Here is a 14,723-nt window from a genome sequence, read left to right on the forward strand (position 1 = left end):
GTCAATGTCACCACTGCACAATTAGCATGTCCTTTTTCTTTTCAGTAAACAGAAACAAAAATCAAATAATCTGTAGAATTTCAAACCTATTGTTAATGTCAGTTTTTATTATGAGCATATGATTTTTTTTAGATCATAGTATAAGCACTGACTATGCCAATTATAACAGAAAAATAGAGTGACAAAAATAATGTACCAAGGAGGACAAGGGTAAGGATTCTTTCGTTATGTTAGTTATGTTAATGTCTACTATATACATTGGAAGAGTCGTGAAATTAGCTGTGAGTCAGGTTTAGCATGGTCAAGAATTCAATGGGTCAATATAAGCCTGTATGACACATTGCAAAACTGGTAGCAATGTTTTTATTGTTTTATTCTAAGGCTTTGTATCCACCTGGAAAAATTTATATTTGTTAGAAATGCGTTAAGATATATTGCAGTGTTCGACTTAATGGTCCATGAATCGCAATTTGCAAGTCTTTTTTTGCATATCAAGTTTAGCTGCTAAACTTAAAATTTACAGATCAAAACTTATTGTTTAAAAAAAATATCACATCACGCATCTACAAATAATAGTACATTAAAACGTTATCTTAAATAACACCATATTTTGTTGAGAACAAAACTATCAACTATAGTGAAAAAGTTGACTATTTTGGGGTAACATTTGACCAAAAAATGTAATGGGAAGAGCACATTAATGACATAAATAGAAAAATACTGATTTCTCTTTTTTTTCAATTTTCACAGATTATAAATGTTACTATGTTTAATTGAACTGAGGCAGTCTAAGGTTTATCATTTTTTATTATTATTATTATTATTATTATTATTATTATTATTATTATTATTATTATTATTATTATTATTATTTAAAATCATCAAAAGCCGATTGTATGGAGCTAAAACGATCTTGTATTTTTGCTCAATGTAAACATTTCGGGCAAAATTTTCGAAAATCAGTTTTAATATTTAATTTGAACCCTGTATTGGATACTACATTACACAGAATTATTGCTATGTTTACCTTAGCGTCATACAAATTGGGGGTCTGGTGCATATAGCTAAATAAACTGATTACCAGAAGTGGCTTGCGTAAGTTAATGTATGAAAGATTATCATAGGATGGCAATTTCTTTTAGTGACAAAGTATTTCCCTGTAAAATTTTAACCAATTAGAATGCAAACTTCAGTGTTTATTCTTTGAAAAATTAATAACTGAAAATAATTCAAAATAACTGCCTTGTTTTTAATACCCAAAAGAGTGTTTACATTAGTATTTTAAATTTGCCACATGTTTTTGTGCCTTGTGTATCAAAACAATATTTTGCAGCTATTTTGCTACCAAATTCCCTATTCATAATTTGTTTTGTGAAAATCATGCTTTAGACATTATGGATTGATGTTGTAAAAACGTCTTAACAAAAAAAGAGTGACACTATTATGAGGAGTTTAAAATAACTGTTTGGTGATAGATCGTTCAAACCTCTTTTTATGTTAAACAATTTTTTTACACCTTTCAAAGGTGTGTCTTTGCAAGGCAGTTTAAATGTTTTACTTGATGTGTGGTGCATTTTTATACTCACTTATGTGGAATACAAGTTTTCAGTTAGTTAAAAAAAAAGAAAAGATCAGCTGAAAGCAGTAAAGAAAAAACTAAAATTTTGTTGATTGATTTCAGGCACTACCCTGTCCAATCTTATCGCGATGATGATGGTGACTATGGAAATCAAAGCTATGGTTACAACTATCGAAACTATAGAATGCCAAATGAAACTGGCATTAAGGGAAAAATCGAACAAAAGTATTGGCGGTCGAAACAAAAGGTGATAGAAAAACTTGGCAAAGATCAGGATGAACATGTGATTGCAGGTGATGCAGAAGTTGATGCGAGATTAGAGGTACAGAGTTTGTCACAGATTCTTTTGTTGAAAGGTTTTGACTTTTATTTATTTATTTTTCCTGTTGATTGTGAACCTGTTGTTTTGTCATAGGCTTTTCGTCATATTAAAATGACTTGCATACAGTTGATGGCAGCCATTGAGTTTTACCAGAATAAAATATTTGGTTAGTTAATTATCATAGCTGGTTAACATTCAAATTCATTTTGTTTTGTTTTTTATATCATCTTTATTTGTTATGTTTGATCGTAGCTCTGTCACAAGATGAGAACGAGATGGGACGTTTTTTACGTGACCAAGGTACAACAGATAAAACAAAAGCTGGCAAAATGATGATAGCTGTCGGTAAAGCACAAAGTTTTGCTGCTCAACAAAGGTATAACCATATTGTGTTTTGTTACGAAAAGTTTCAGTGGTGAATATCACGAACCTGCAAAAAATAGAAGTGTGACTGGGGGAAAACCAAGCAAATCTACAAGATCTTTTTAATATCCTCTTTTTAATATTATTATTATTATACAGAAAATCCTTTATTGAAAATTGAAATCTGCATTTGGTAGGTGTTTGGAACTTGGGGTCAGAAATTATTTTATTTTGCTCAATGTCAGTGATGAACCCAATGTGAGATGTTTAATATAGTAAACCTGTACTAGCTTTCCAAAAAGTTGAAAAAGATTATAGATTGAGTGGCAATTGACCCACCACCTCTCTTGCTTGCCCTTATGGTATGTCGCAAAGAGGATCCTTTGTTGTTTACAGCACTTGCTTGGGAAATGATTTAAGATGAAAGGCCCAGTCGGTAGAGTAATCACTTCGCAAGCGAGTGGGCGTGGATCCAAGTTTCAGTTGATCTACCTTATCTGTTTCAAAAGTAACCATATAAAGCTCATTTCTATAGATTGTGTCTGAGATCTTCGCTAGCTCGTTTACATGCTGAAATGGAAACGTTTCGATTTCGGGCTATCCAAGACACGCAGTTGACAGTGGATAAGATGGAGCAAGCGCGTTCCGATTACAGAGCCCGACTGCTGTGGATGGCAGATGTATCGAAAGAACTAGACCCTGATCATTACAAACGACTCGATAAGTTTCGCGACGTAAGTGATGGTGTTGCTGATATGTTTTGACGGAAAGTGTGTTGTATGTGTATTTGAAACGCGTTATAATAACTAGAGGAAAACTCGGGGAAATTTTTGAGATGCTTTGGCGGGATATCAACAAAAATGAAAGGGGATATTTATATACTCGACTTGAGGGTATTTTCCTGGCATTTTATATTCTAAGCCTACCATTTACAGATGCTAGGTTCACATTTTGTAAGAAACAGTGTAAGTCTCTGAAATAGTCAAAAACTGCACAATGATGAATGTACTACGTCACTGTATCGCATTTGGATTTATTTTTTAGGTGCAATTTCAAGTAAAAGCAGCTAAAAAATTATTCGATAAATTAAAAGGAGATGTGATTCAAAAAATCGACCTGTTATCAGCGAGTAGATGCAACCTGCTCTCAGCCACTCTAGAACCCTATCAAGCTGCCATGGTGAAGTTTTTAAGGTCAACTGCGAAGAGCTACAACGAAGTCTATCAACAATATCAGGGCCATCCCTCCTATCAGTTCAACATACTAAAACACATCATTCCAAACAACGGCATTGTTGACGACGACGATGAAGAAGTGGAAGAGAAACGTAGGGAGTCGAAAAGGCATAGGAATAAGAAAACGAAAGCAATCGAGCCAGCGAAAGAAGTTACTGAACAAGCAACGGAGGAAGGTAATTCGAACGTAGCCGAAGATAAGTTAATATCGTTCGATTCGTCACCGAGTGAAGAGAACTCTGCTGCTCTTCAAAACGTTCAAAGCATAAATACTCCACAACAACCACAAGAAGACTTGCTGGGTGGGTTACACCAGTCTGAAGATATCAGCCCTGGATTTGGTGATTACGCATCAGATGAACGTACAAAGATCGGTGAAAGCGGTAATTATGCTTTGATATTGTGTTTCTTCTTTATTAGTATTTTTTTGTATTTTATCACAGTAGGGAAAAAGTAAATATAAGTGAACCCAAAAACTGTCTAGGATGAACAAAAAATAGCCAAGCTCAAATTTTATTAAGTACGATTTTGTGTGGATTTTTTTTTAAACGCGTTTGGTTTGTCTATTGTTAAGTGAGTTTAGAGCATAGTTCTAACGAATACAAGATCACTGATAATATTTCCACAGTGGTATAGCTGATTTACTAAGTTCTCTAAAGCGATTAAATTTACTGGTACACCGGAAATTACACCATTCCACGTAATTTCAATTTTTAGGGTTCGAGGATCTTCTTGGGAAATTTGAAGAAAACAACCTTTTAGCAGGTACTATCGGCGAATCAGCAGAAACTTCCTTGCTTGGTGATGTGAAAGATGGCGGATTTGCACAGCCAAAAGGTAAGTTGTTTTCTTGGCCTACGTCTAAGTCTTCGTAACCGCCCCTGTCCTCCAACCCCGCCCTGTAGTGTATTTCTCGCTTTTTAATTACTTGGCGTATATGGATATTTATGGATGCGTTTTTTCTTAGCTCCTGCTACCCTTGCGCCGTCCGTTGACGACTTGTTATTTGGTTCACCGTTACGTCAAATCGACGACGCACAAAAGTCGGATCTCGATATTTTGTCTGACGTGCTTAACAACCAGTCGTTAGGAATAACAGAGACAGAACACAATGATTCGTTCTCTGGTCAGTGGCAATCGATGTTCGGCGCTCAAGATGTTCCAGATAACAAACCTACGGATGAAAGCGTTAACTCAGAAATAGACGTCGACACGAAAAGCGATCAGATGTTTATGCCGTCATTTTTATTGGATCAAATGCGTAAAGCTGACCCTGTAGCTATGACGCAAGGCGCACCTAAGGGTTTCACATCTGTAAAGGACTCTGATAAAGTTAGTAAGACACCTCCGCAATCCCGTAAGAGTAAGAAAAAAGAAGGCAAAGATATGTCAGCTTGGTTCAATTTATTTGCTGATCTCGATCCTCTCGCTAATCCAGATGAAGTTGGAGCTACAGCAGAAGCGAGTGACGGGAAACAAGCTTGTTAATCAAGACGAAAACGAATACATAGTAAGATGTTCCACACTTTGACCTACATTGAGTAGTGTAGATAGAGAATTGACAAAACTGTGTGTGTTTGTAGTTGTACAAAATTCTTTACATAATAAGGAGGATAGAATGTTTTTTTTTATTTTTACAACGTATTCTTTCAAGCAAGGTTTGTGTTCGGCATGTTTGACCCAAACACTCTTCATTTGCTTTTACAGATTGCGCATGTGCAGCTCATAACAAACAATTTAACGTGTAAAATTTTCAAAACACGTTTCTTTATTCACATTCATCACAACACACAAGTATTTCTTTATATTTTTTTGCAATATATAATGGCAGTCGAAAGTCCTCAAAGTTGCTGGACTAAATTTTAAGATATTTATTTCTTTTTTTCCGGAAAGGGTGTTTTTGTATTTGCGCATGCGCTTACTTTATTTATTTTATGGTCATACCTTATGGTGATGATTCTATATTTTGGATGTATTTTATGAAAATAGAAATTATATGAATTGACTATAAGTATTTACAACTACGTTATTTGTTCTTGCCTTGCTTTTTGAAAAATGTTTTTTTTTTCAATTTTTTGTCAGGTTAACATGAAGCTGTTATTTAATTGATGCTGGCGCGGCGTGCTGATAAAGACTGCTCTAAAGGTGCCGTTAACACCACAGGAAAAATAGCTGTTCTAAACGGGCAGAGCTTGCTGTTTAACGCCTGTATAGGTTTGAAAATAAACAAGAAGTTTTGCGTTAAATTTTTGATATTTTTTAAGAGACGATTTTTGTCATACCCGCCTAAATGCAAAAAAAACCAAAGGCGGTTTTTCTTTCGTGCAAGAGTGACGATATATTCGATATTCTTTGTTGACGATTTTGATTTTTACCAGAAAAATTTTTGGGATTAGAAGCTCTCGTGAAGAAAGTACGGGACTAAAGTGTGCAATTTAAATGCTTCTTTTTTATCAAATTTCTAAGTTATGTCAAAGGACAATAGAATCGAGTCCTTTTTTAAGGATGGATGGAAATAAAAAATAAACGTTTTATATTTGTTTAAACATATTTCTAAAAAATGAAACGTAATTTGTGCGTTCGTATATACAAACAAAACTAAAGCAAGGGAGGGGGCGGAGGGTAGGAAAGCGGGGGCAAACTTTTAAACAAAAACGTGCTGATGTGCGAAACTCTACCATGAACGAATATAATGAAAGACCTGAGCAAAGGGTTGCTTATGAAGAGACTTTATTAGATTTAGGGTAAAGGGATTGTAGAGAAATTTATATTGACGTGGTTCAAAATCTAAACACTTTAATAAATAAATCAAAAAATCGAAAAAAACATTACGTCATGGAAAACATAAGATATTTATATGAGTTATATTGTCTGGGTGTTCATAAACTCTACTGTACATATATACTTTTCTTTTCACAATTGTATATTCACACTAAATCTAGCCAGAGTAGAACAGGCTAATAAAACTGTTTTTTTATAAATAGAAAATACTTCATCTCATAATTCGAGTAAAAATATTTTTCCTCGAAATATTCGAGTAATTTTTTTTATATTTGCGTAACTTTACGTGGTTGGTGGGCGTCGAAACACGTGACCACTTGTATGTGACTTTTTAAAACCTTTAATTTTTTACCGATCATATTGTTTTCTTTCTCAAGTTCGCTGACCGATTTCGTTTGATTTCTGTTGGTGACGTCAGGCGCATCTAAAGAAAGAATACATAGATTACTAAAGATGGAACATTGTAAGAGAGTAAGGAGTGGTAGGAATTATGCGGACGTTATAAAGGAGTAAAGAGAAAGTAACCTTAAAGCTTCCTCCTGTGAGAAAACAAGTTGAGTTTTTATTAAATTAAGCTTGGCACGTTGTCTACGCATCTTATTATTTTTAAAAAAATCTTGGTTTTCGAGATATAGGTCTTGGAAGTTTACCTAATTATGCGGAATTGTGAGATCATAATGCTGAAAAGCTGGCATGATTGATAATCAGGATAACTAAGTATTAAAACTCATGCAAATATGTTCCAAATATCAAACTGAATGGGTAACAACTAAGTTAAATATTCCGGGAACTGATCAAGATTTTTTAACAATAAAAGATTCCCACATAACCTTTTAAACTTTCTCATATAAAATCAACTTGTTTTTTTTTCGCGGGACGTAAACTTTGGAAAAAAGTAATAGTTTGCAAAGGAAATAAAGCGGAATTTTTCCTAACTACACCTTTTTTTATGCGAGAAAAAGATTTCTAGAAAAGTTGTCTCTCAAATTTGAAGAGAGACAGCCCAACGCCTATCTTTTTAACTTCGTTTTTTATCATATAGACTTTTTCTACAATATTTTACCAAAGAAAGCTGTTATGAGTTTTGTCAAAATGAAATCAAAGCATGCAGTGCAGTAGATTTATTCCTAAAGTTAAGTTATGCGTTAATTTCGTTCCCAGGACTTTATACGTTTTCTTATGTTAGGATGAATCCTGAACTGTCCCAAAATTAAGAAAGAACTGGAAACGAGATCGAATATATGTTAGTCTCAAGTGCAGTTGGTACTATAATAATGTGCTCATTGTGTCAGCAAATTCGTTTTAGAAAGCGTTGTGGTTCCCTGAGTAACGAAGAAGAATTAACTAAAAACACAGGTCGGAAGAAGCAAGTGTTTGGTGCAAAAGAGGTATGTTAACGAAGTTGCTGTCTCGTGTGCAAGTAAGATTATATACCAGTTATATCGAGATTGAGTTTTGCAAGTTGTGCGTTATATTCTATGGATGGAAATTTATCCAAAGCCAAATGAAGCTCACTTTTCAAGTATTCTCGATGCTTTTTTAGTTCTTCAATTCTTCTTGGCTGGATTCTGGAAGTCTAAAAAACAAAATATGTTGTTGTTAAACTATAAGGATCCATAAAGAACTTCTTTAAATAAAAAAATTAAGAAACATTAATGCCCCCTACCATGGCATCCTCAGATTTGCAACGACGTCGATTCATCTGCGCAGGAGCGTCAATTTCATAAACTTTAATTTGCACTCCTTCGTCATCAGACTGACATCTTCGACTGTCAAACCACATTGGTTTTTTAACTCGCCCTCGTGTTGAAGACAAATCGTTAGTCGATCTCCTACGTAGGCCTAAAAAGCGTCTCTTCTTCTTAGTGCTGGCGACAGATTCGTTATCGGTTAAATCTTCAGCACAACTCGTCATCCCACCGTCAGTTATTGACGTGTCGTATCCACTGCTATGTCCGTCGGTGTACAATGACGATTCTAGATAAAGAAAGCAATTGGTTTATTTATTATATCCAAAGCATCATAACTTGTGTCGTTTCTTTTAAAGCCTAATCCTAAGTTTACGGCGAACGACCAGCGTACATTAAGGATTTACCGATTCTTCACGAACATTAGTTCAATTCCGTACGTCAGTATATTTTCCGTCGTGTTTTAGGACGAATACTAAACTTACTCGAGCGCGAAAAGAATCTGTATCTTCTGCTTGAACGAGCGGATGAATCAGTAACGTGACCGTCACTCATGTACCCGGAGGAGGAGCGTCCTTTGCGGGACTTGTGACGCCTGGAAAGAAATACGTTTTTATTAATCCAAATACAAAGATCTATATGTTTTGCTCAAACCGAGTCAATAAAAAGGGTATTACTTACCCAAACAACCACAGCCTTGATCGACTGCTTGTATCTTTTTCTATAGTGGTGTCATCCATTTTAACCTCCTCTCCGCTGTGTAGGGAAGGTGTTTGACTTTGTGACGAGTTTGAACCAATACCACTGCTGGCATCGCTACAACCTGACATTCTTTTATCCGATGAATTTTTCTGTTTACGTTCCGATTTGGGAGACAACAGAGCAAATCTTTTACGGCTTTTCGGAGATAATAGCTCTTCTGAGTTCGCGAGTTTTTTATTCGTCTTGGGAGATAAAATCTTTTTTTCAGTTTTTGGTGATTTTATGGAAGACTTTTTCGGCGATGCAATTATTCTTGCAGGCTTCGCTTCGCTATCAAGGACTACAGCGTTTTCTTTCTTTTTGTTTTTAGAGTTTGTATTTTTGTCTGGTTTAATGTCTTTTTTGTTTTCGTCTTCTTCATAAACGGTCGACCAACGATAACGTAAACGTGCCGGACGTCCGGACTGTCGCCTAGTTACTGACGGACTGGCAGCATATGACGTCGTGTCGCTGTCATAGGCGTCACTCTCATTCGCCGACACAAGACTTATGGTGTCATCTTTTGAATACGATCTTTGCAGTTGTGGTGTCCGAAAACCTAGATTGTCTAAACTTGTCGAGCTTCCTTTATAAACTTTTGTGTTGGAAATATTTGCCGCTCGGGACGAATTTTGACGAATTTTTGGCGATGAAACGAAATCTCGAAGTGGTGGCTTCTTTGTAACCGAAAAATTAGGAACCGCTGAAACAGTTATAACGTGATTCAGATCTTTAATTTTTGGCTCTTTCGTTTCGTTTTTCGTGCAGAAGTCATCGCCGTTTTCCTTTTCTCTCACAGCAGGACCGTCAACGGACGATTCTCGAATACAATCTGTAACTGTCGATGGCGGGCCGTCAACAGAAGATTCTCGCAATGAATTCGTATTTACATCAGAAGTAGCTTGAATGTTTTTGTTATATAGAACTGACGTAGAAATATGGTCAGTACTCGACTCATTATTTGTTTCGAAACTTGTATTTCCTTCTAGTTTTTCATTGAAATGTTCTTTCACAACTTCGTCGAATTTCTTATCCATTTCTTTTTGTCTGACAGTCCCACGAACAATTTGAACAGGCTTCCTATAATTATTTTCCGGCGCTGAAATATATCCGTCGTATTTATTCGATTTATCGTACGTGTCGGTAATACTCTTACAAATGTCGGATGTATATCCGTCATTTGAAACTAGATTCCGTTTGTTTTTTATATTGACGGAAGTAAGATCATCGTTACTTAAAGACTCTTTTAATAATTTCGCTATTCTTTTTTCTCTTTTCCTAAGTTCTTTTTCTGACGGTATTTTGTCGACGACATCATCAGTGATATCATTATTTGGCATCAAAATAATATCGTCATTATTCCGACTTTCAATCAGTTGGTTTACAAGTGAAGTTTTAGTACTATCCGTTGACGGACTAATTGTACTCGCAGCCGTCGAATTTTCTTGCTTTATAACTAACGGCGCGACGACGTTGACTGCTTTCTCCACATTCGACGTTTCCATTATCTTCAAGGGGGGGATTGCATCAATTACGTTCGTCAAAACTTCCAATTTATTTCTCTTTAAAGGAGTCTCCTCCGCAGACTCTGATGTCAGCTCTATTGGTTCATTAGTCTCATCTTCCGAACTGGATGCAAGTTTTAATCTCATCGCCCTAAAAGTGTCCGGTGAAGGAGGGCGTTCGTTGTCCGTTAAATCGCGATCACTCAGATGACCGTTCGAACCCATATATATAACCGTATCACAAGAATCTTCTCCAGCACTGGAAGTGTTATAATCAGAACTGAGGCCATTATCGTCGATACCGTAAGTTTGGACAATGGCGGGATAAGGTCGCCTTCTCCGTCCTGTTTCATCACAGGAATTGTTATCTGATGAACTACTACAATGCTGTAATAAATAAAATGAAACAATGTCATTGTTTGAGATACCAAAACAATATTATTAAAAAACAATGCACGTAATTGTTAATATCTAACTACCTTATTTCTTTTTCTTCTCGATCTGTTGATTTTAGATGTTATCTGTAACGTGTTGTAGGTCTTTCCATAGTTCTTTTCATCTGCCGACACGTGAGTGATGAGTGTAGATCGGCACGTCAAATTTCCGATGGAATCCTTCAACAACCTCGTAATTTTACTATCCCTATACGGAACCTGTTTGAATCCGTTTAACATAGCTACAATGATTTGCCCCAATGCTGCATGACTCGGTGCTCCACCGTGCTGTATGTTGCGGAAATTTGGATTAACGTGACTTAAATCTATTAAGTGTAAACGGGACCTTCCACCAGAGTAGGGTACAGCACCTAATGTAGAATAGGTTTTAGTTAGGTCAAGCTGTTGCAGAACAAAACTTATCGTGACAGAGCTGCGGAATTAAAGTTTTTGTTTTGAGAGTCGAAACCAAAGGAGATATGTTGTCATCAATTTCATTTATGGTTTAAAAACAGTATTAACGTCTTTACTACGTTTATAAATAAGGTTTTAAAAAAAGATCTTTACTCATGCTTCTGGAATTCGCAGTTATGAAGCAAAGGTGCTAAAAGTTACGACTTAATGAATCGTAAAGTAAACAAAACCACGAACACGCGAACTCACTCAAATAACTCAACAAACAAATAACTTGTAAAAACACATTGAAAATGTGACCACGTAGTACGTTATTTAACCTACCGCCAGGACCGCGTCTGTGGTTTCTTTCTACTCTGTACTGGTAAACATGAACAGTAAATATCATGTGACTCGATTGCCTCTGTCCAGATTCATCAGTTTCTACAAACAATTTTGTCAACATACAAAAAACATTCCGTGCCTCTGTTATTACACATATGGTTGCATAACAATTCACTAGAATCATTTCATTTACGTCAAGCTGCTGAATTTTTTCTTACATAATAGAAACCTTGAGTAAATTGACCTTGTTTCTGCACAGCATATACGGGAGAGTATCCATACCAACCGATTTGTGAGAACACAAAATGTAGGTTTGTGCTGCTAAAATATTTTTTTACCTGTAGTTCTAGCAGCCAATGCAGCGTCTAAATAAAAAGCAGCTTTCTCCGCAGAGACTGCTTGTGGCTCACTAACGTTACTCAGTTGCACGGTGCCACCTATCGGGTCTTCCCGCAGGTAGACACCTGGGGAGTCTCCCGTGCTGTCCATGCTGTCGGCACCTGTAAGAACCAAAGTTAAGGTTGTGTTAAAAATAGAAATAAATCGAGCGCCGTAACTTTAGCTATGCTTAACTCAAACTTTTATTATTTACCTGATGCTTGATCGGCTAATAAATCCTTCAAGTTCTCTGTTGATCCGACTACTTCAACCGCGGACACACGCACGGAAATTCTAGCGCCTGTTCTTTGCTTGCAATCTTCGAGAAGACTATACAACCAAGCAATTGCAGCTGGTAGGATACCAAGATCTTTGTTTGAGTTGTCACTTCCTACCATCGTTGTGGTTTTCCCGGTCGCAGACGCTCCGTATGAAAGGAGACAGCCTTCTCCACCGTTGATGACGGCGTGAAGAACATCAAGCACGGAGGTGGATGAAACTCGAGTCTATAGAAGAAAATAAAAACGTAAGCCTACTTTAATTAATTTGTTATAATCAAAACCAAAAGGTTAAGTCACGTAACACTTACCTGAGAAAGATCAGGCTCAAAAATCCCATCAAAGGCGTATAATTTCGGTGCAGAGTTGAACGATTGAAATTTCGAAGGCACATGCTCTAAGTTTTTCGGCTGTAGAACGGAGATCTGTTTGCGTCTCTGATCAACTTCAATAAACGAGTCTGTTTCTTCTAAATTCGTGTTTGGTGAGATCCGTAGCATGACACTAACCTATAAGTTATGCAAACGAAAAATTAATCTAATAAATAATCACAGAATTTAACATGAAATAACTGAAAAAAGCATTGTGGGAGAGTGCACTTATATTTTATCGTTATTACAGGCAAATAAACAAATACAGTTAAATCCAAATCACTTACTTTGCCATCTACTCTCCTCCCCATGTACTTAAATAAACCAGGCGGGTTGGGTGGAGGATCTGTTCGGAGAAGATAACTGAAATTTGTTGGAAATAAATCATCTTCGCGTCTGTGTCTCTTCTTCTTCTTTTTGCTTGGTATGTTGTACTTTTTAGCAGCTCTAAATTATTCGTATTTATCTTAAACACCGCACATTGTAAACTTGCTTCACTTAGACAATATCAAATTAAAGGTGAGCATTTTTACTACGAAATAAATCTTGCTTACTCAGCAAAAAATTGAGCAGCTGTCGGAGATGCCGTTGAACGAGCTGGAGGTTCATCTCTCCCTCCTCTGGTTTCTGACGACGAGGAGTGTTGTGTATTATTGAGTCCTATAAATCAACAAATAACAAATTAGAGGCTCTAAATATTTTGTTTATTTGATGAATTGATATATATTTATATGGTTACGAACCTTGCACTCGTTTCCCGTTCACGCTGTCTGTCGTTTCCCCATAACTTGCAACAGGCCTCCCCATATTTGCAGGATTGTTATACGGTAGAAGATTGTGACTTTGTGGCATGTTTCTCGTCATAAACGTCGCTTGTATCACAGCATGCTCCTTGATCGATTCAATATGTGTTCCACAATACGTGCAGACTCCGTTTACTGTGCCAATCAAGTGGTGTTCATTCAATTGCAAATTTTGGTAGACGAGAAGCGGTAGGCTATCAAGCTGTAATTACAACGAAAAGATCAAAACAAAAATAATATAAAATTTTGTTTGCATATCACTCTTCTGCAAAGCGAGACAAAAGAAAGTGACAATTGACACCTCTATTATTCAAACACTTGACTCTGTTGACAAAACTAGAGTAAGAAGCTTAAACTTTTAAAACATTAACGCATTCAATTTATAGTTCTATGTCAATAACTTCGTAGCTACCATACAACATAACCACAAAAGGCAAACAGGACTACTGAATGTATTTCGTTGAACCAGATAAACCAAAGTTGACTTTAAAACGGTACAAGCAATCTAGGCCTTGTCATAATTTTATTTGACGAGTTTGAGAAAAATATTTCAATACAACAACTCCAAATAATGATATATTTCAAGAAATTGACACAATTAATCTTACAAAAACGAGGCAAAAACACCATATAAATTGAGAAACTTTGCTACTCGATATAAAATTTCCATTTTAATTCTTACCTTAAACCTCTTTCTATAAACAACTAAAATATGATATCTCAGTAAAATTATTTTCGTCGGAATTTCCTCCACGCCATAAAGCTGATTTTAAATAAACTTTCTTAACTTTTTTGAATGTCATTCATCGTATGAACATCGATGGAGTTTAAACTTTTACAGTGTTAGCAAAAAAAAAAATGTAGCAAGTTTTGTTTACGTTTCTTTTTCAATAACAAACTAAGACCGTTACACGCGCTGAAAGCTATCAGTTCAAACCGCCCGCTGTTTCGATCCAAAATATTTATATGGCGCGCTTGTCTCTCGTTTTGTGTTTGTTATCTAAAATGTCAACACGACAACTATGAATACTTCACATTTTTGCACTACATTTTAACTATCAATCATTATCGTCCGTTCTTCCACACGTCCCACATTAAATTTTTAAAAAACTGAGCCTTCCCGCGCAAAAATAATATTTTTTGCACTGCATGCGAATCCACTAGGTTCGGAAAGACAAGTTACGTTAAAGAAACAAACAGAGAAAAAATAACTTACCGCGTGCGGACTAATTTTCAACATTCGATGATACTCAATCATCATAATTTTTATAGCTTGTCTTTTCAACTCAAACAATCTCGTATAGCAATTGTTACACGTCGTTTGCGCCGCCATAAATTCATTTGCCGTCGTGGTTGCCATGGAATCCATGATCAGGCGGTTATTCGTCAACCTTTGGGTCGCAGAAGCAGTCGCTGTACTCATCTAAAGAGCCAATGTGAGTGGATTAGTACAAAGAAAGCCACACCATACATCCAAAGGGAAGAGAATGATCGGAAAAACTATTTT

General features: G+C 36.1%; 2 protein-coding genes across 8 annotated transcripts in view; one reads left to right on the forward strand and one right to left on the reverse strand.

Annotated features, from left to right (window-relative positions):
- The first annotated feature begins 125 nt into the window (after window positions 1–125).
- LOC130641831 (islet cell autoantigen 1-like) lies at window positions 126–5,520 on the forward strand. Its single transcript, XM_057448818.1, has 8 exons — window positions 126–210; window positions 1,682–1,901; window positions 1,995–2,067; window positions 2,154–2,277; window positions 2,800–2,998; window positions 3,309–3,882; window positions 4,217–4,336; window positions 4,467–5,520. Exons 1-8 carry the CDS (start codon window positions 191–193, stop codon window positions 4,985–4,987), a joined length of 1,851 nt encoding a protein of 616 aa, XP_057304801.1. The 5' UTR covers window positions 126–190; the 3' UTR covers window positions 4,988–5,520.
- A 508-nt stretch (window positions 5,521–6,028) lies between these two features.
- The window catches only part of LOC130641825 (kinesin-related protein 10-like), a 32,262-nt gene continuing 23,567 nt past the window's right edge, over window positions 6,029–14,723 (reverse strand). For 5 of the 7 annotated variants that reach the window (XM_057448797.1, XM_057448803.1, XM_057448801.1 and 2 more), the window contains exons 2-15: window positions 14,433–14,639; window positions 13,157–13,418; window positions 12,968–13,073; window positions 12,701–12,860; window positions 12,354–12,551; window positions 11,979–12,270; window positions 11,725–11,886; window positions 11,387–11,485; window positions 10,694–11,019; window positions 8,650–10,601; window positions 8,454–8,563; window positions 7,947–8,257; window positions 7,715–7,856; window positions 6,029–6,704 (exon numbers count right to left, since the gene is read on the reverse strand). In XM_057448797.1, coding sequence (XP_057304780.1) covers window positions 6,547–6,704; window positions 7,715–7,856; window positions 7,947–8,257; window positions 8,454–8,563; window positions 8,650–10,601; window positions 10,694–11,019; window positions 11,387–11,485; window positions 11,725–11,886; window positions 11,979–12,270; window positions 12,354–12,551; window positions 12,701–12,860; window positions 12,968–13,073; window positions 13,157–13,418; window positions 14,433–14,639 — 4,485 coding nt within the window. In that variant the 3' untranslated portion in view covers window positions 6,029–6,546. Of the gene's footprint in view, window positions 6,705–7,714; window positions 7,857–7,946; window positions 8,258–8,453; window positions 8,564–8,649; window positions 10,602–10,693; window positions 11,020–11,386; window positions 11,486–11,724; window positions 11,887–11,978; window positions 12,271–12,353; window positions 12,552–12,700; window positions 12,861–12,967; window positions 13,074–13,156; window positions 13,419–13,898; window positions 14,348–14,432; window positions 14,640–14,723 lie in introns of those variants that run through there. The other 2 variants (XM_057448799.1, XM_057448804.1) reach the window with 2 other exon arrangements.

This window comes from Hydractinia symbiolongicarpus, chromosome 4, assembly GCF_029227915.1.
Source record: "Hydractinia symbiolongicarpus strain clone_291-10 chromosome 4, HSymV2.1, whole genome shotgun sequence".
Lineage (NCBI taxonomy): Eukaryota > Metazoa > Cnidaria > Hydrozoa > Anthoathecata > Hydractiniidae > Hydractinia > Hydractinia symbiolongicarpus.

Coding starts and splice junctions, on each gene's coding strand:
- LOC130641831 (XM_057448818.1), top strand. CDS start 191: ATGTACCAAGGAGGACAAGG. Junction 2,999..3,308: donor GACTCGATAAGTTTCGCGAC/GTAAGTGATGGT, acceptor TTTATTTTTTAG/GTGCAATTTCAAGTAAAAGC. Junction 4,337..4,466: donor CGGATTTGCACAGCCAAAAG/GTAAGTTGTTTT, acceptor GTTTTTTCTTAG/CTCCTGCTACCCTTGCGCCG.